The sequence below is a fragment of the Primulina eburnea genome, chromosome 12 (genome assembly GCF_022965805.1).
Source record: "Primulina eburnea isolate SZY01 chromosome 12, ASM2296580v1, whole genome shotgun sequence".
NCBI lineage: Eukaryota > Viridiplantae > Streptophyta > Magnoliopsida > Lamiales > Gesneriaceae > Primulina > Primulina eburnea.
Window position 1 is genome coordinate 25,870,211 of NC_133112.1, and position 21,081 is coordinate 25,891,291.

At 40.6% G+C, this 21,081-nt stretch overlaps 1 protein-coding gene across 1 annotated transcript; it reads left to right on the forward strand.

Moving 5' to 3' along the window:
- Positions 1–19,437: 19,437 nt before the first annotated feature.
- LOC140806731 (uncharacterized) lies at positions 19,438–20,880 on the forward strand. Its single transcript, XM_073163271.1, has one exon. It carries the CDS (start codon positions 19,483–19,485, stop codon positions 20,878–20,880), a length of 1,398 nt encoding a protein of 465 aa, XP_073019372.1. The 5' UTR covers positions 19,438–19,482.
- Positions 20,881–21,081: the final 201 nt, after the last annotated feature.

Consider the following 21,081-nt stretch of genomic DNA (forward strand, 5'->3'; position numbering starts at 1 on the left):
GGTGCTCCAGTACTGTTCAATGAGACTCTGAATTGACTATCGACAACTGAACAAGGCAACGGTAAAGAATAAATATCCCTTGCCTCGTATAGATGATTTGTTTGATCAATTGCAGGGTTCTTCAGTGTATTCCAAGATCGATCTGAGATCTGGATACCATCAGCTGAGAGTCAGGGATTCTGATATCTCAAAGACAACATTCAGAACCAGGTATGGACATTATGAGTTTATTGTCATGCCATTTGGTTTGACAAACGCTCCAGCCGTATTTATGGGATTAATGAACCGAGTCTTTCAGAAATATCTCGATGATTTTGTGATCATCTTCATCGATGATATTTTGATTTATTCGAAGAATATGATGGAGCATACTGAACATCTGAGAACAGTGTTGCGAATTTTGATGGCTGAGAAACTATATGCTAAATTGTCGAAATTCGAGTTCTGGTTGAAACATGTGGTATTTCTGGGGCATACTATATCCGGAAACGGTATATCAGTTCATCCCAGCAAGGTTGAGGCAGTGATTTCTTGGCCGAGACCGACATCTGTACCAGAGATACGCAGTTTTATGGGTTTTGCAGGATATTATCGCCGATTCATTAAAGATTTTTCGAGTATTGCCAAGCCGATTACTCAGCTGACTCAGAAGAATGCTCCATTTGTCTGGTCTGAAGAATGTGAGAACAGTTTTCTTGATTTAAAGAAACGATTGACCAGTGCCTCGATACTGACTATCCCCTCAGGTACTGGTGATTTTGTAGTTTATTGTGATGCTTCTCACCGTGGATTGGGTTGTGTTTTGATGCAGCGGGGACATGTGATCGCCTATGCCTCAAGACACCTGAAGCCCCATGAATCTCGTTATCCAATTCATGATCTTGAATTGGCAGCCATAGTATTTGCATTGAAGATATGACGACACTACCTGTATGGTGAGAAGTTTGAGATCTATTCTGATCACAAAATCTTGAAATATCTGTTTTCACAATCAGAATTGAATATGAGGCAGCGAAGATGGCTTGATTTGCTTAAAGATTTCGATTGTGAAATCAAATACTACCCATGAAAATCCAATGCAGCAGCTGATGCACTGAGTCGAAATGTATGTTCTTTATCCTTATCGACTATGGGTGTTTCGAATTTGATTGAAGACTGCTGTTTGTCTGGATTAGTATTTGAGACAGATCGGAGAACTATGAGAATATATACTATTCAAGCTGAACCAGAGCTGATTTTGAGAATTAAAGCAGCTCAGAAAGTTGATCAGAATGTTCAGAAGTCAATTGCTATGGTCAGAGCTGGACATCGATCGGAATATCAGGTTCAAAATGGTAACAATCGTCTTGTTGTGGCGAATGTTTCGGATTTAAAACAACGAATACTGACAGAAGCGCACAACAGTCGTTTTAGCATTCATCCTGGTGTCAAGAAAATGTATAATGATTTGAAGACACAATATTTGTGGAAACAAATGAAATCTGATGTTACTGAGTTTGTAGCCAAGTGTCTGAATTGCCAATAGGTGAAGGCTGAAAGAAAGAAACCAGGAGGACTATTACAGAGTTTGTCGATTCTTGAATGGAAATTGGATCACATTTCCATGGATTTTGTGACACAATTGCCACGTTCATCCTGAGGTTGTGATACGATTTGGGTCGTGATTGATCGATTGACCAAATCCGTATGTTTTATTCCGTACAAGATGACCTATAGATATGACCCGATGGCGGATATTTATATCAAGGAAGTGATTAGATTGCACGGAGTGCCGAAGTCGATTGTTTTAGATCGTGATCCTCGGTTTATTTCGCACTTCTGGCAGAGCCTGCAGCAAGCTCTGGGTACGAAGTTACATCTGAGTACCGAATATCATCCACAGACTGACGGACAGTCAGAGCGGACGATTCAGACACTGGGAGATATGCTAAGAGCTGTAGTGCTTGATTTTAGCATGAATTGGCAAGATGCATTGCCTCTCTGTGAGTTTTCGTACAACAATAGCTATCAAACGAGTATGGATATGGCACCTTTTGAAGCGTTGTATGGAAAGAAATGTCGATCCCCTCTGTATTGGGATGATATCTCTGAGGTCCCTGAAACTGGACCGGATATGATCAGAGATATGACAGAAAAACTGAAATTGATTCAGAAGAAAATGAAGGCAGCTCAGGACCGACAAGACAAATATGCTAACCTTCGACGACGACCGTTGGTATTTGAGACTGGAGACCGTGTATTCCTGAAGATTTCACCTTTCCGAGGAGTTGTTCGATTTGGCAAGAAAGGGAAATTGTCTCCAAGATACGTTGGTCCTTATGAGATTCTCGAAAAGATAGGAGACCGTGTCTATCGACTTTCATTGCCGCCATCAATTTCATGTATCTATGCTGCTGAAGTATCTCCCTGATGATTCTCATATTATGCAGCCAGACGAGACCGAACTGGATGAAACATTGAGTTATGTCGAGAAACCGATCCAGATTATCGATCGTAAGGAGAAACAACATAGAACAAAGACTATTCCTCTGGTGAAAGTTCAATGGACTCGTCATGGCACTGAGGAAACTACCTGGGAGACTGGGTCAGATATGAGACATGAATTCCCAGAATTGTTTCACTGATGTAAATTTTTATTCGATTTTAATTACATTCCTTCTTAATGATATGATTTGACTATCTGTGATTTCGAGGACGAAATCATATCTTAAGGGGGAGAAATGTAATGCCTGGAAATTTAATCCTAATAATATGTAATTATTGATTTGTAATTTGATACGATTATGAATGAATTAATCGGGACACGATTTTACTCAGCATTAACATATGTAAGTGCAAGAACAGTGGCATTCACGCACATGCGCGAACGGATGCGCGCACATGCGCGAAGTGGGCAGAAGACTTCCCGCATATGCGCGGAGTGAAGGCACGCATATGCGCCAAGTGGCCAATGGCAAGATTTCCGAGACAGAACATTGAGCGCACATGCGCGACTTGTGCGCGCGCACATGCGCGATATGTCCAGAGGACCTCGCACATCTTCGCGGCGAGGAGTCGCGCATATGCGCGAGCTGCTGAGGGACTGTGATGCGAGAACAGAACCTTGCGCGCACATGCACGGGATGAAGTCGCACATATGCGCGAAGGGCTTTGAACGAATTTTGGAGAAGACACATATCACTTCATGCACGACATATATATATACATACATCACACGAATTCCTTCAGATATAATCAAAGGAGAATTGAGGGAAAGTGTTGGTTCTTTGCGATTCAAGTTACAATCGTTCAAAATCCTTCTGTCCGAATTGTAATATGACTTCAGTACTGTAATCCTATCGACGTAGGCTACAACTGGACGTAAGTTTTGCTACGTTTTGACATGTTTTGAAATTATGCTATTGTTAGAATTGAATAGGATTCATATATGATGTTCTTGATATGTTAGACATCGTAGGATCAAAGTCAGATTAAGAAACAGACTGATTTTCGAATTGTTATGAATTTTCAGATGTATATTAGTTGTTATCGGACAGATTTGAATTACGGTTGGATTACGGATTGTATTGGATATCGGTTATGGATTGTAACTGTTATCTGGTGATGTTGTATGGACGGGGATATTGAAATTGTACCGTTATACCGTTGATTTGAATTAAATCCAGTTTAATCAGATTCAGCGTTGAACTGAGAATGGAATATTGATATTATGATTCTCGATATGTCGTTTCAGATTTGCAGAGACAGTCTTGAGTTCAGAACTGATATTGCTTCAGACCGAGACTACAAACGAAAGGTATAAGTCAATGTGTATTGGGAGATCGACTCGAGTAGGATATACTTGAGTTTCCCTAAATCACATACTTATTATTATGCTTTATTATTGTGATTATTGATTTGATTAAATGCCTGTTCTATGGAGTTATAGGAGCATGCATTAGACGAGTAATCTTGTGGCAGAAGTGCCTGATAGTGGCAGGATAGCCACGGGCACATTGCACGATGTCACAAGATAGTGTATTGGTGATAGGACCACAGTCCATGACGGTTAGGTCAGGACACTGGATGTTTGGTTATATCGACGTGGATAGAACTGGAGTCTTTTCTATTACTGTTGGTCGATATAGGAATACCAACATCTGGAAACCGGGATCCCTAGACTAGGATTGAGTCTAGTCTGATTCGTGGAGTCACGAGCATTGTCGACAGTTTGATATTGATTATATTTAAGCTTTTGATATATATATTGCTGTTATTTATCCATGCTTTTATGTTTATCATATGATTGCATGTTTCTTGATTTATACTGGGATTATATTCTCACCGGAATTATCCGGCTGTTGTCTTGTTTGTATGTGTACATGACAACAGGTGGGACAGGATCAGGGTCCAGAAGATGAGGAGAGATCGTGATAGAGTGGAGACTTCAGACTTTGATGTATATAGGGTTTTGGCACTTGATAATTAGATGTTAAACCTTAGTTTTTACTGAATTGTAGACAGTACATGACTTGTACTTTATTTTATACTGAGTTGTATATTAGTTTGATTTCACTACATTCCACATTAAAAAGAAAAAGTTTTATGACCCTAATTACTTGATTAGCAAATTGATCCTGATAACGATTAAGTATTGATTAGCGTCCGGGTCCCCACAGTTATGGTGTTTTTCGTGGAACTGCTCAAATTACGTTTTCGGAAAAACTATGTTATTGATGATCCTTGAAGTTATGAGTTGCAGGCTTCGTTGGGCATCTTCTGGCCGATACCACTGCATTGAGGCATTATTTGGGAGGTGTTTAGGCAACATTTGATGTCTTGGTTCAAGTCGAGGATGGTTCGGAAAGTAATAGAAGTCGTAGGAAGAAAAATTGGTTTCGAAAATTTGGGTTATGTCGTTTTGGTCGCTTGTTGAGTTTGGGGACAATTTTGATGATTTTCACGGGTTGGAATCCGTACGTAGTGCCCTAGGATGTGTCTCGAGGTTTCAGTTCACGGTTGGGATGATCGATTTAGGGAGTGAAAGCCACAAGTATAAGAAATCTTGTTTGTTTGCGTTCACAGTGGGTACACGGACACCCACACGGACCAGGGCACGAGGTCCGTGTCTTTGTCTTTCATTCACTGTTTTTCCAGTAGGTACATGGACCTTTACCCGGACCTCTTCACGGTGTCCGTGCCTTTGTTTACTTCCTGGTGTCAGATTTACGAGCCTACACGGAACCCCACACGGACCCAAGCACTGGGTCCGTGTACAGTGTTTTTGGGAATATCTTAGGCTTCACTTCTAGATTTGATTCGGGATTCGAGATTATGGTTATTATGATGATTAAAAGAGGTCAAGTCCTGAGCGAACTAGAATGTCATAAGCTGTTTATTCACTTCGGTAGTTAGTTCGAGCACCTACGTCTAAGTTATGCAAGTTAAGTATTTAAACACATGTTAGTATGTTGCAGCAATGGCTCCAAAGCGAGATCCAACGAATCCCTCAACGCCAAGTAAGTATGTTCAACATGCAAAGAAAATATTTATAAGTTTTTGAGGTATGCTAAATGTCTTGTGACCATTTTATGTAAGGTGTTTTTCGTGGGATTGTTCAAATTACATTTTCTGAAAAATTATGTTATTTATGTATCATTGAAGTTAAGAGTTGCAGGATTCGTTGGGCATCGCCGGGCCGATACTCTTACATTGAGTCATTACGTGGGAGGTGTTTAGGCACCATTTGATGTCTTGTTTCAAGTCGAGGATGGTTCGGAAAGTAATAGAAGTCGTATGAAGAAATTGGTGTTGAAAATTCGGGTTATGTCGTTTTGTGTCGCTTGTTGAGTTTGGGGACAATTATGATGATTTGCACGGTTTGGTGTCGGTTCCTAATACCCTAGGATGTGTCTCGAGGTGTCGGTTCACAGTTGGGATGATAGAGTTAGGAAGTGGAAGCCACAAGTATAAGAAATCCTGTTTGTTTGCGTTCACAGTGGGTACACGGACCCCCACACGGACCAGGGCACGGGGTCTGTGTCTTTGTTTTTTGTTCAGTGTGTATTTCCAGTAGGTACACGGACCTTTACCCGGACCTCTTCACGGGGTCCGTGCTTTTTTTTCCTTCCTGGTGTCAGATTTGCGAGCCTACACGGACCCCCACATGGACCTAGGCACGGGGTCCTTGTACAGTGTTCTTGGGAATATCTTAGGCTTCACTTCTAGATTTGATTCGGGGTTCGGATTAAGGTTATTATTATGATTAAAAGAGGTCAAGTCTTGAGCGAACTTGTGGGGACCCGGACGCTAATCAAGTTCTTAATCATCATTGGGACTAATTAATCAATTAGTAAAACAGGGTCTAAATTTTTTTTTTTTAAAATGCAAAGCGGAAACGTAATGTAATTAAATTCAAATTACATATTAAACATACCTATAATTATTGTATGATCTACCATAATACAACTAGGTTCAATTACATATCAGTACTGAATCCTAAGTTGCTTCTGAAGCCCGGATCTCCACGCTATCTAGTCCAGCCTCGTTCTCTTCCTGACCCTTATCCTGTCCCACCTGTTGTCAAGTACACATACAGACAAGACAACAGCCGGATAAACCGGTGAGAATAACTCCCAGTATAAATCAATGAAACATGCAATCATATAAACAATTATAAAACATGTAATCAGGTATCAACCATATGTAACGAATCTGAAACATAATCAATAGCACGCTGTCAACAATACTCGTAGCTACATAATTCAGACTAGACTCAATCCTAGTCTAGGGATCCCGATTCCAGAAGTTGGTATGCATATATTGACTAACAGTAATAGAAAAGACTCCAGTTCTATCCACGCCGATATAGTATCGATTAACAGTAATAGAAAAGACTTCAGTTCTATCCACACCGATACAGTATCGATTAACAGTAATAGACGAAGCCCTGATTCTATCCTCATTGATATATTATCGATTAACAGTAATAGAGCAAGCCTTGATTCTATCCACATTGATAGAATATCGATTACCAGTAATAGAACAAAGTCCGATTCTATTCACATCGATATAACATCGATTAACAGTAATAGAAGGAACGATGAATCTATCCACATCGATATAATATCAATCAACAGTAATAGAATAAGCTATACATCTATCCACATCGATATAATATCAACCAACAGTAATAGAATAAGCTATCAATCTATCCACATCGATAACCAACATCCAGTGACCGTCTTTGGCACATCCGCCAATACACCATCTTATGACATCGTGCAATGTGCCCGTGGTGATCCCACCACTAACGGCACTTCTGTCATAAGATTACTCTTCTAATACCTGTAATCTATAACTCAAGAAAACAAGTATATCAATCAATCAATGCAAATATCAATGCAATAAAGTAAAGTATGTGATTTAGGGAAACTCAAGTCTAAACCGACTCAAGTCCATCTCCCAATACCACATTGACTTATACCTTTATCTTCTCGCTCAGAAGAAGAAGAAGTCCCGACTCTGTCTCGGTCTATTCCCAATCTGGTAATAACAGTTGAATAGGTATAATATCAATACACAATTCAATTCAATACCTGTTCTGATTAATACTCAAATCAAAACACATAATCTGATTAATGTCAGTCGACATACGGTATCACAATCCAATCTAAATCAATACCGAATCTGATCAATACCAACCAACTGATGTTTCGACGGTATAACAATATAGTCTTGATAATCCCCGTCAGTCCGAACATCACAGATATAATACCAGAACTCATAATCAATGTCGATACCAGTCATAATCTCAATAACAATACATATCTGATATGAATTCTCAATCAAATCGAATCCAAAAATCATAAAAATTACATGACCAGTCCGTTCTTTAATCTGACTTCAATTCTATGATGTCTAACATGACAAGAACATCATATATGAATTCTATTCAATTCTGACAACATCATAATTTCAAAACATTTCAAAACGTAGCAAAACTTACGTCCAGTTGTAGCCTACGTTGATAGGAACTCGATACTGTACTCAAATTCAAAATCTGACGGACGGATTGAAATAAAAAGGCGTAAGGATTTCTGAAGCTTCCCTCGTGGCTTCTCTCAATTTCTCCCGAATGCATTTTCAATGTTTGTACATATATATATATATATATATATATATATATATATATATATATATATATATATCTGATGCCCCGATATGTCCCGGGCAGTTGATGGATCCCGGGAATGCTCGGGTCATGGGTCAGGCCCATGAGCGATGCCCGGATCAGGACAGCCCATCTCCCGAGTGGTTGATTCAGGACATAGCACCAGAGTTCTGGCACCACTATCTCTTCTGACATCTCGATGCGAGGGAAGCATTTAATGACGTTGACTTAACAGAATGCATGCGGCCAACCTGTTCCTCTTTGGTTAACATTAATGAGTGAATAGACAGATGGGATACAATTAATGTGTGATTTGACATGTCAGAACAATAGGGAATAATCAGCCACCCTACTGCATTTAATGCTCGTACACCCCAAAAAGAGCGAGGTCATCATTATCTCCTCCACTATAAATACCAGGTTTTGCATTTATTCATTCATTCATTCAGATATTAATGAACATTTAACACTCTCATTTATTTCACACCAATATCACAGCTATCACTTGGCTACATTGGTTCTATTGCTTGAGTACCCTGCTGACTTAAGCATCGGAGTGGCCACGCCGGGGATCCCTCCGGCGCCCATTCACGTGGTTGTTTTTCTTATCCGCAGATCTTTCAAAGACAAACGAAGAACCTTCCTTCCAGTTCGCCGTCTTAGCTCATATTTCTTTCCGTATTCTTGATAGCTTACCCGGTAGAGTTCCCGACCCGACTCCACCGTTCGACCCGGGTGGCATCATTGGCGCCGTCTGTGGGAAATCTGAGTCCTAAGACGTTGATATGGCTCCGACTAGGAGAGCAAACCAGGACACCTCTCGAGCCCTAGAGGAAAACAATACACGTCTCTCTGGCGCAGGTGGTCCCCCCCCTAATGGTCCTCAACCCACCATTCATTTGACTCCCGAAGAGTTGCGAAAAATCATAACCGATGCTGTCAACATGGCTAACGCAAAAAAGGCTGCTTCTCACCAGGCCAGTCAGCACGAACAGCAGCGTAAGCAAGCACAAGAAGAAGAGAGAAGGGAAGAAGAGAGGGAAAGCGCAGGTTCTAAATCTCCCACTATCGCTGGAGAATTGGAAGAATTAAGAAAAAGTGAAAGCATTGGAAGGGCAGGCTGTCTCCAAGGGCAGTATTTCTGTAATCAAAGGCTGCCCATTCTCTGACATCATCATTTGGGAACCACTTCCCGGGCATTTCAAGTCGGCAAAAATCAAAGATTACGATGGGAGCTCTGATCCTGAGGAACACCTCGTGCGGTTCGAAAATATGGCCATGTTGCACTGTTATGAAAACCCAATCAAATGTAAAGTATTTCTTACCACTCTGGTTGATTCCGCACAGAGATGGTTTGAAGGGTTGGCATCACAAAGCATCTGTTGCTTTGAAGACTTTCAAAAAGTGTTCTTGCATCAATTTAGCAGCAGTAAAAAGTACAAAAAGACCGCCTTCAGTTTATTCGAAGTAAAGCAAAGGCAAGATGAAACCCTGAGGGCTTATCTCAAAAGATTCAATCGGGTGGCCCTTGATGTGCCGACCTGTGCACCCGAGACAAAAACCACCGCATCTATGCAAGGGTTATGGGAAGGGGATTTCTTCCGATCCTTAACCAAAAAACTGCCTGAAAATTTTGAGGATCTCCTGTCACGAGCGGAGAAATATATCAATATGGAAGAAGCACAAAACCAAAAAAGAGAGGCCTTGAAAAGAGCAAGAGGAGATCGGACTTACAAAACTGAAGAAAGAGCTCCTAAGAAAAGTGGTGGGGGTCACTTTCCCCATGTGCCCTTAAAGATGGCTCGGGACAAAGAGATTCAAGAGTGCAGGTCGAATGAAGTCCTTCCTCCCCGTTCCGAGGCCAGAATCTCCAAGCCAGAACAAAAGAGGTACTGTACCCTTCATAAAAATTGTGCTCACGATACTAGTCAGTGCCGAGTCCTGGGAAGAAATGCTAATAGACGTCCCATGTCCGCGCCTCACCCGCCACGAGAACGATCTAAACAACCGCCCTGGTTGTCCAGACGTTCATCGCTGAATATTCCCCAAAGAACGATGAGCACTCCAAGTGGAAGACGAGGAGGAGAAACTGAAAGCGGACCGGTTACGGTGGCCGGAAACGCAACGGAAGCAAAAATTTTTGAATTTTTAATCAAATTTTCGGCCACCCCAAAAATTGTGCAATATTTACTAAAACAACATACATAGGATGTTGAGAAAATTACCTATCAATCACAAGGATTGATTTTATGGCTCCAACTAAGGTGTAAACACCTTAGCTCTTGAATGGCATGAAGAAATCTACAAGCTCCTCCTCCTTGAATCTTTCCTTCAAATTAGGCCCACCACCAACTAGGTAGATCCCCTCACAATTTGCACTAGAAAAATGTGAGGATTTATCAAAGAGAAGTGTGTGTTCTTAAACAATTCAAGAACACAAAAATGGAGAAAAACTTGAGAGAAGATGGAGCAATGTTTCGGCCATATGCATGTGTAATGGAGGAGGGAAGAGTTCTCTTGGGGTTGCAAAAAGTTGATCCAAAAAGTGGCATGCCATGCCAATATTTTATTCAAAAGTAATCTCCAACCCTTCACCTCCCATGCATGCATACAATATAGTTTTTAATCAAATTAAAAACTTTGGACTAAATTTAATTATCTCAAACATATTTGAGACTAATTAAACATTACTTGAATTTACCCAAGTCCCACTAGTTAAATAATTATTTTAATTGAGCTCTACTAGACTCAATATTATTTAATTAATCCAACACTTGAATTAATTTAATTATTTGGACTCTACTAGGTCCACTAGTGTCTAATTAATTCAACACTTGAATTAATTTAATTTAGTCCATAATAATGTTTATGAAAATCACAATTTTCAATTACATTATCCACTTGGCCAAATTTTAATTTAGGAACACTTCCATAAATCAAAATTTACATTTCTCTCATAGAAGTCATACTTCTATTTTTCTTTACACTTATAAACACATTTATAAGCCGTTCAACACATTGAACTATTTTACTTCTCATCGGGATTTACAAAGCTAGCACTTGTGTGGCCCTCAATGGTTCATTGATACAACTAGCCGTGGGTTCACATCTCCATGTGATTCGGACTAAACATGTCCTTATATGAGCATACCCCAATTGCTCCATTCTTACTTATCAACTCCTTGATAGTAAGAACGTCAGAACTCAAGTCTGATAGTACCCAACCAATCACGTTAAACGCCTAGCAGCATCGCATACGTGATTCCCTAGGTATCACATGATAGTGCCTGCAAGAACCATTCAATTATGGTTAGCGTACAGTACGGTCCCTTCAACTCATATATCCCGATCGATTCGACAACCATTGGTTTATCGAGAGTTGTCAATGAATCGATACTATGTGTCATGTCGTAGTTGCATCGATGGTGTAATCTATGAAACACCTTTCATAATTACAACCATACTCTGGCCAGAGATTTCGATCTACATACACATGATAACACATAGGATATCCATACCCGAAGGTAAGCGGTGAATCCCCGACTACAATGCATCGACTCCTATGTGTTTCGACAGAACACCCAACCTTGCCACCTGATGACCCCATGAGAGTCGGTAAACAAGTCAAAGTGTAATTCTAGCACATAGAGTCTCAATGTTGTCCCGGGTCATAAGGACTAATTCTGTACAACCATAAACCAGGACTTTTCCACTCGATAAGTGAGAACCACTTGGAAAGTCCTTTTATGGAGGGTTGTTCAGTGCACTCTACAAGGAGCACCTATCTGCATGTTCGGACATCACAATGTCCCCTACCAATGAAACATGGTACTCACATCGCAGATACTAGTCTCTAACTCGAGCGGCCTATATCCTTCTTAGTGGCGGCTGAATCGACTAGGAACCGTTTAGAATATACAGTATTACAAATATGAGTTTCATGATACTCATCATATGAGCATCTCATATTCTTTCTACTATTTGTATATTCAAGGGCTTTATCTATGCAGCTAGCATGGGTATACAGATAAAGATTTGCCAAAGTAATAATTTCAAATATTATTAAAATAAAGACTGCTTATTCATAGAGTTTCATTGTGAACACTCGGCCAACACTTGGCTCGACGGGCACCTACTCTAACAATCTCCCACTTGCACTAGAGCCAACTACCCTTATGCTTAAAACCCATTGATTCGCGATGCTTGTCGAACAATGGTCCAGGTAAAGGCTTAGCTAGTGGATCAACAACATAATCTGTGGAGCCGACTTTGTCAATAGACACTACTCTTCTTTCCACAATCTCTCCGAGGATGTGGTACTTTCTCAATACTAGTTTGGATTTCTGATGAGACCTTGGCTCCTTTGCTTGAGCTATAGCTCCCGTGTTGTCACACAACACCGGGAGAGGAGCAATTCCATTAGGAATGACGTCCAACTCTTGGACGAAATTCCTTATCCAAACAGCCTCTCTTGCTGCATCTGATGCAGCAATGTTTTCGGCCTCTGTGCTGGAATCCGTAATATTGTCTTGCTTGGAACTCTTCCAAGAGACAGCAGCACCGTTGAGCATGAATACGAAACTAGAGGTTGACTTCGAGTTATCGATATCGCTTTGGAAGCTAGAGTCGGTATAGCCTTCCAATTTCAGTTCTCTACCCCATAGACCAAGAACAACTTATTGGTCCTTCTCACAACTTGAGGATGTCTTTCACAGCTTTCTAGTTGTGGAAGACCGGGGTTCGATTGATATCTTTTCACTACACATAGTGAAAACGCCACGTCAGGACGTGTAGATATCATCCCATACATGATGTTACCAATTGCCGAAGCATACGGAATGCGTGTCATCGTCACTATCTCTGCATCAGTCTCAGGAGACAGACTTGGATAGGGACACGCCATGACACATTGGTAGATGTCCTCTCAAGGACGCATCCATCGAGAACCGCTTCACGATGGTATCATGTATGTGGACTGGGTGAGACCAAGCCATCTTTTCGATCTATCTCTATAGATATGTATCCCAATACAAAAGATGCTTCACCCAAGTCCTGCATCGAGAACTTACTCGCTAACCATATCTCAGCTGATTGCAACATTCATACATCATTCCTAATGAGTAGAATGTCATCAACATATAACACCAGGAATGTCACAACACTCCCACTGACCTTCTTATACACACAGGGTCCCTCATGATTCTTAGTAAATCAAACTCTTTGATTGTACTATCGAATCTAAGGTTCCAACTCCTTGATGCCTGCTTTAGATCATAAATAGATCTCTGAAGTTTACATACCATATGCTCACTTCCGATAGATGTAAACCCTTCAGGTTGAGACATGTAAATCACTTTCTTAAAATCCCCATTAAGAAAGACTGTCTTAACATCCATCTGCCATATCTCATAGTCATACCATGCAGCTATGGCTAGCAAAATCCTTATGGACTTGAACATTACGACTAGGAAAAGGTTTCCTCAAAGTCAACTCCTTGTCTTTGAGTACATCCTTTTGCCACCAATCGCGCCTTGAAAGTCAATACCTTCCCATCCGCCCCAAGTCCCTATGGGAACAGTTCCCACAGGTGGATCCACAAGATCCTACACTTGGTTCGAATGCATGGAATTCATCTCAGATTCCATTTCTTCAAGTCACTTGGATGAATTGGCATCAGATAACGCTTCCTTGAAGGTCCATGGATCACATCCATGGTTAGGCTCATCATGGCCTTCTTCAAGAAGCTGACCATACCTCATAGGTGGTCTCGAGACTTTCTCGTATCTGTTAGGAGCTTGTATCTCCTCTCTTGGCTCATCGGGTGTGGGTTCTATAATTGTGGGTTTCTCTCGAACCTCTTCGAGTTCTATCATCTCCCTTTTTCTATCCAATAGAAAATCCTTTTCCAAAAAGGTTGCATTCCTAGAAACAAACACTTTTGTTTCTTGGGGATGATAGAAATGATATCCAACTTAATTCCTTGGATATCCCACAAAGTAACATAAAATGGATCAACAATCCAATTTATCTCCCACTACCTCCTTCACATAAGCAGGGCTCCCCATATTCTAAGATAAGAATATTTGGGAGGCTTACCCATCCATATCTCATGTGGTATCTGCCTTTGAATGGACATTTAGTAGAATATCTTTTACTTTTAAGTTATAGAGATCGTTTTCAAGTTCTCAAGTACCAATTAAACATTCATTCTTGTAAATGTTGCAAACACCTTTGCTAAATAAACAAGAATATCCATTTTTATCACAATAGAAATGGAAACAATGTTTTACATCAAACAGGTACAAACAAAACATCTCTTAAAATTAACTTAAAGTCATTGTTCAACAATAAGTAAACATCCTTAATAGCCTTGGCAGCAACTCTTGCTCCATTGCCCATCCTCAAGAAGGTCACACCTTCCTTAGGCTTCCTACTTCTTCCCATCACCTGTAACCCATTACAGAGATGTGAGTCACAACCGGTATCTAATACCCAAGAAGTAGAGTTAATTAAAATGTTTACTTAAATTTAGAACATACCGTTTCCAGAACACTTCTGGGCAAGATATTCTTTGCAATTACGCCTCCAATGTCCAGGCTTCTTGCAGTGATGACATACATCATTAGTCTTGTCAGCCTTAACTGGTCTGGCTGCCTCAACAGGGTTCGGAGATTGCCTCAACAAGGGCACGTTCTTCTCGGGACGTTGGAAAGAACTCTTCTTTCCCTTCCCATGTGGATCAATCTTCGTACCAGATGAAGAACCCACATAAAGAACCAACTTCTCTTTCTTGATGGTGGATTCAAACGTAACAAGCATGTTCACCAACTCCTCAAGGGTCGGTTCCATCTTGTTCATGTTGAAGTTCACCACAAAAGGATCAAATGAGCTAGGCAGCGATAACAGCAACATGTCGGTGGTCAACTCCGAAGGCAGGATCAGATCCATGCCAACGAGCTTGTCCACGAGCCCGATCATCTTTAGGCCATGCTCATGGACCGAGGTCCCCTCTCGCATGCGCAAAGTGATCAGCTCCTTGACGGTAGCATGCCTAAGAGGACGCGTTTGCTCTCCAAAGAGCTCTTTGAGATGCAAATGAATGTCAGCAGCACTCTTTGCACCCTCAAAACACCTCTGTAGCTCATCGTTCATAGAAGTCAGCATATAACACCTGGCTATCAAGTCATGGTCACACCATTCCTTGTAAGCCTGCAATTCCTCAGGATTGCAGTCAGTCGGAGCCTCAACAGGGGGCGACTGAGTTAGTGTATATGTTACCCTTTCCGAATTCAAGATGATTTTTAGGTTTCTTAGCCAAGTGAGGTAATTAGGTCCGGTTAACATGTGTTTGTCGAGTATTGCAGATATCGGATTGCGAATCGAAGACATTGTCAAAATTTGTACTGAAAAGTAAAACAGATAAATGTTGATGACTATTTAAAATAGTTGGTAAGATATAAAGTATGGACTTTAACTTTATAAATATTTACTCCCACTGTTTTGACATTTTTCACTACCCTCTAGTGAAAACGGGAAACTCCTTTCCTCAGTAGGTACGTAAGGTCCAATTAGCGAATTATGATCTCGAATAATATCAGCCAATCACAATTCCTAAAAGGTAGTTTCCAATTGCATCACAATGCAACCCTTAACGTAAACTTTTGTCTCACGTTTGATTAGGACCCAATAATATGACGTCGTTCATCTTCACGTGTCAAGCCTTACCCATCGATGTTGAACCTTAATGGACGGTCGCCATGAGTTCCCTCAATAATATGAGCCGAAATCATGGGAGTTCCACGTAGTTCACATCACCATGTCAATGGATGTCACAGCTTTCCGGCACCCAGGGCCCCCCCAATAATATGAGCCGAGCCCCGAGTACGGGTAGCGTTCCTCATGCACCCATTGTCGATGGAAGACAAGGAAATTATAAACAAATTTATAATTCCCCTTTTCGGGCTTGATATTAATTTTGAATCTTATTCAAAATGAGGGTTTTTAATTTTGAAAGGTCTCATCATTAATTTTATTTTAAAAGCTCGCCATGTTTGATCGTATGTTTGCCGGATTCATGCAACTTTGTTATTATAATAATAATAACGCACATACTCATTATTTATAACATATCATGCATATATCATAAATAGAAAACAATACAAGGATGATCAATCGCCCCAAAACTAATGGCCCGTGTGAGCCAAACATGGGCCTAGGTCCAATCCTAGGGTAAATGCACGGGATGCAATGCAACTAAATTATTACATTAGCATCCAATATTACATGTCTTCGATCTTCATAATCACCAAGGCCACCATCTTCCAATCTTGATCTTCCCCTATTCTAATATTTACAAATAAATATCCATGGCACATAGGGATACATCTCATGGGGTGGGAACGGGCCATAAACCAAGCCCACTTTAAAAATTGATAATTATTACAATCATACAACACAAATATCCTAGCATACACCTAGCAAATTGGGCTTGGGCTTTTGATCATCCTTCATGCATAATATCACATATCATACACCATCAATTAATTATCACTATAATTAATTGATCCAATATTATATATCTTGATCCAATCACTAACCGCCACAATTATAAGTTAAATTAACAAAGTATACAAACACCTTTGTCTACTTTCAAATTAATTTATTTATAATCGAATTTCTTGTAAATCACCATTTACTATAAATAATTGAGGTCCTACTTCAATTATTTATTTTATGAGAAAATATGTGCAACAATTGTAAATTTAAACTTAAGGGCCCAAAACCCATTTTTCACCAAAAATACTTAGGCCCATTTAAATTTCACAAATAATGTTGTCCATCCAATGGCCCAACATCTCAAGGCCCATGACACTAAGATTGTCCAAAACACTTTTGGAAACCCTAGCCGTCATCGCCGTCGCCGGAGCTCCGTCGCCGGATTCCGGCAACAACAAAAAAATTTTTTTTTTTATTTAAAAAAGGTAACATTTCGGGCAGCCCCTCGGGCTGCCCCATGCTGCCCGAAATGTTCGGGCAGCCCCCTCGGGGCTGCCCGAAAAATATTTTTTTTTTTTGTTTATCTTCAAAATTTCGGCCCTATCAAATCTTGCACCAAAAAATTTCTCAAGCGGTTAGAAATCGATCTCAACATAATATTACGTAAATATTACACAAAATCCGTAACCTTAGCTCGGATACCACTTGAAAGCGGACCGGTTACGGTGGCCGGAAACGCAACGGAAGCAAAAATTTTTGAATTTTTAATCAAATTTTCGGCCACCCCAAAAATTGTGCAATATTTACTAAAACAACATACATAGGATGTTGAGAAAATTACCTATCAATCACAAGGATTGATTTTATGGCTCCAACTAAGGTGTAAACACCTTAGCTCTTGAATGGCATGAAGAAATCTACAAGCTCCTCCTCCTTGAATCTTTCCTTCAAATTAGGCCCACCACCAACTAGGTAGATCCCCTCACAATTTGCACTAGAAAAATGTGAGGATTTATCAAAGAGAAGTGTGTGTTCTTAAACAATTCAAGAACACAAAAATGGAGAAAAACTTGAGAGAAGATGGAGCAATGTTTCGGCCATATGCATGTGTAATGGAGGAGGGAAGAGTTCTCTTGGGGTTGCAAAAAGTTGATCCAAAAAGTGGCATGCCATGCCAATATTTTATTCAAAAGTAATCTCCAACCATTCACCTCCCATGCATGCATACAATATAGTTTTTAATCAAATTAAAAACTTTGGACTAAATTTAATTATCTCAAACATATTTGAGACTAATTAAACATTACTTGAATTTACCCAAGTCCCACTAGTTAAATAATTATTTTAATTGAGCTCTACTAGACTCAATATTATTTAATTAATCCAACACTTGAATTAATTTAATTATTTGGACTCTACTAGGTCCACTAGTGTCTAATTAATTCAACACTTGAATTAATTTAATTTAGTCCATAATAATGTTTATGAAAATCACAATTTTCAATTACATTATCCACTTGGCCAAATTTTAATTTAGGAACACTTCCATAAATCAAAATTTACATTTCTCTCATAGAAGTCATACTTCTATTTTTCTTTACACTTATAAACACATTTATAAGCCGTTCAACACATTGAACTATTTTACTTCTCATCGGGATTTACAAAGCTAGCACTTGTGTGGCCCTCAATGGTTCATTGATACAACTAGCCGTGGGTTCACATCTCCATGTGATTCGGACTAAACATGTCCTTATATGAGCATACCCCAATTGCTCCATTCTTACTTATCAACTCCTTGATAGTAAGAACGTCAGAACTCAAGTCTGATAGTACCCAACCAATCACGTTAAACGCCTAGCAGCATCGCATACGTGATTCCCTAGGTATCACATGATAGTGCCTGCAAGAACCATTCAATTATGGTTAGCGTACAGTACGGTCCCTTCAACTCATATATCCCGATCGATTCGACAACCATTGGTTTATCGAGAGTTGTCAATGAATCGATACTATGTGTCATGTCGTAGTTGCATCGATGGTGTAATCTATGAAACACCTTTCATAATTACAACCATACTCTGGCCAGAGATTTCGATCTACATACACATGATAACACATAGGATATCCATACCCGAAGGTAAGCGGTGAATCCCCGACTACAATGCATCGACTCCTATGTGTTTCGACAGAACACCCAACCTTGCCACTTGATGACCCCATGAGAGTCGGTAAACAAGTCAAAGTGTAATTCTAGCACATAGAGTCTCAATGTTGTCCCGGGTCATAAGGACTAATTCTGTACAACCATAAACCAGGACTTTTCCACTCGATAAGTGAGAACCACTTGGAAAGTCCTTTTATGGAGGGTTGTTCAGTGCACTCTACAAGGAGCACCTATCTGCATGTTCGGACATCACAATGTCCCCTACCAATGAAACATGGTACTCACATCGCAGATACTAGTCTCTAACTCGAGCGGCCTATATCCTTCTTAGTGGCGGCTGAATCGACTAGGAACCGTTTAGAATATACAGTATTACAAATATGAGTTTCATGATACTCATCATATGAGCATCTCATATTCTTTCTACTATTTGTATATTCAAGGGCTTTATCTATGCAGCTAGCATGGGTATACAGATAAAGATTTGCCAAAGTAATAATTTCAAATATTATTAAAATAAAGACTGCTTATTCATAGAGTTTCATTGTGAACACTCGGCCAACACTTGGCTCGACGGGCACCTACTCTAACAGAAACGAGTACCCGGGAAGAGAGAATCAAGCCAGCGGGAGGAGAGGATCCTTCTCCGAGTCGAGGAGTAATCAAAATGATTTCGGGGGGATCTACTGATGGCGACTCTAATCGGGCAAGGAAGGCGAGGGGTAGGAGGGAGTGTCTAGAAGTTGATGGTAAAAGAAGAGACGAGCCGATTATAAGTTTTGGACCAGAAGATCTCCAAGGAGTAAGTTTACCTCACAATGATGCTCTGGTCATTCAGGCCCGCATCGCCAACTACGATGTGTTAAGAATTTTCGTGGATAATGGGAGCTCTGTCAATGTTATTTTCAAAGATGCCCTCATCCAAATGGATCTGCATGAATACCAGCTGGAAACTGTGGAAACCGCCATGTTCGGGTTTGCTGGTCACGCCGTGTATCCAGAAGGGGAAATTGCTCTACCTCTGACTCTGGGCACCGGAGACTTGAGAAAAACTGTAATAACTACTTTCACAGTAGTGGACGCCCCATCCTCATATAATGTCATCATAGGGAGACCAGCCATGAATGAAATGAGAGCAGTGGCCTCGACGTACCACCAAAAGATCAAATTCCCAGTGAAAGGACAGGTCGGAGAAGTTAAGGGCGACCAGCCCTCTTCTCGAAGATGTTATGGAGAAACAGTCCGAATTGATCAGAAAAAGGCAAGAAGGGAAGGGAAGGGAAAAGAACACCAGGAGGAAGCCCGGGAAAGGGAAGTACACTTTGTGGCGGAAGAAGAGCAAGAATCGGTGGAGATTGAGCCAGGAAAGAACATCCGGATAGCCCGGGACATCTGCGCCACTACCCGGGTAAAAATCTTGCAATGTTTGAAAAATAATGCCGATATCTTTGCTTGGTCTCAGCAGGAACTGTCCGGGATCTCGCCCCAAGTGGCCGAGCATAAACTAAATATCCTCCCGGGGTCCCGGCCAATTAAGCAGAAAAAGCGACATTTCGGCCCAGAGAAAGATAAAATAATTGAAAAACAGGTTGAAGAATTGCTGAGGGCTGGGCACATTAGGGAAGTCCATTTCCCTTCTTGGCTATCGAACGTAGTTCTCGTCCCAAAGTCTACTGGGAAATGGAGAATGTGCGTAGATTTCAGAGATCTGAATAAAGCTTGCCCAAAGGATTGTTACCCACTCCCTCGGATCGATCAGCTAGTCGATTCCACTTCTGGGTGTGAACTCTTGAGCTTTTTGGATGCATATCAGGGATATCATCAGATCCCTTTAGCTACAGAAGATCAAGACAAAGCTAGTTTCATCACTTCCGGAGGAACTTTTTGTTATGTCATGATGCCTTTTGAATTAAAGAATGCAGGAGCCACGTACCAACGATTGATGAATCTGGTTTTTCACAAAAAGATAGGTCGCAATATCGAGGTGTATGTGGATGACATTCTCATCAAGACTCGAGAAGGGCTCATTTTATTGACGACTTGTCAGAAACTTTCGCCACTCTGAAACAGTACCAATTAAAGCTTAACCCGGCCAAATGTGTGTTTGGGGTTAAGAGCGGAAAATTCTTGGGGTTCATGGTCACGGATCGAGGGATAGAGGTCAACCCAGAGAAAATCCAGGCCATCGTGGACATGCCCTCTCCTCAGTCCGTTCGAGATGTGCAAAAACTAACAGGGAGGATTGCGGCCTTATCACGCTTCATTT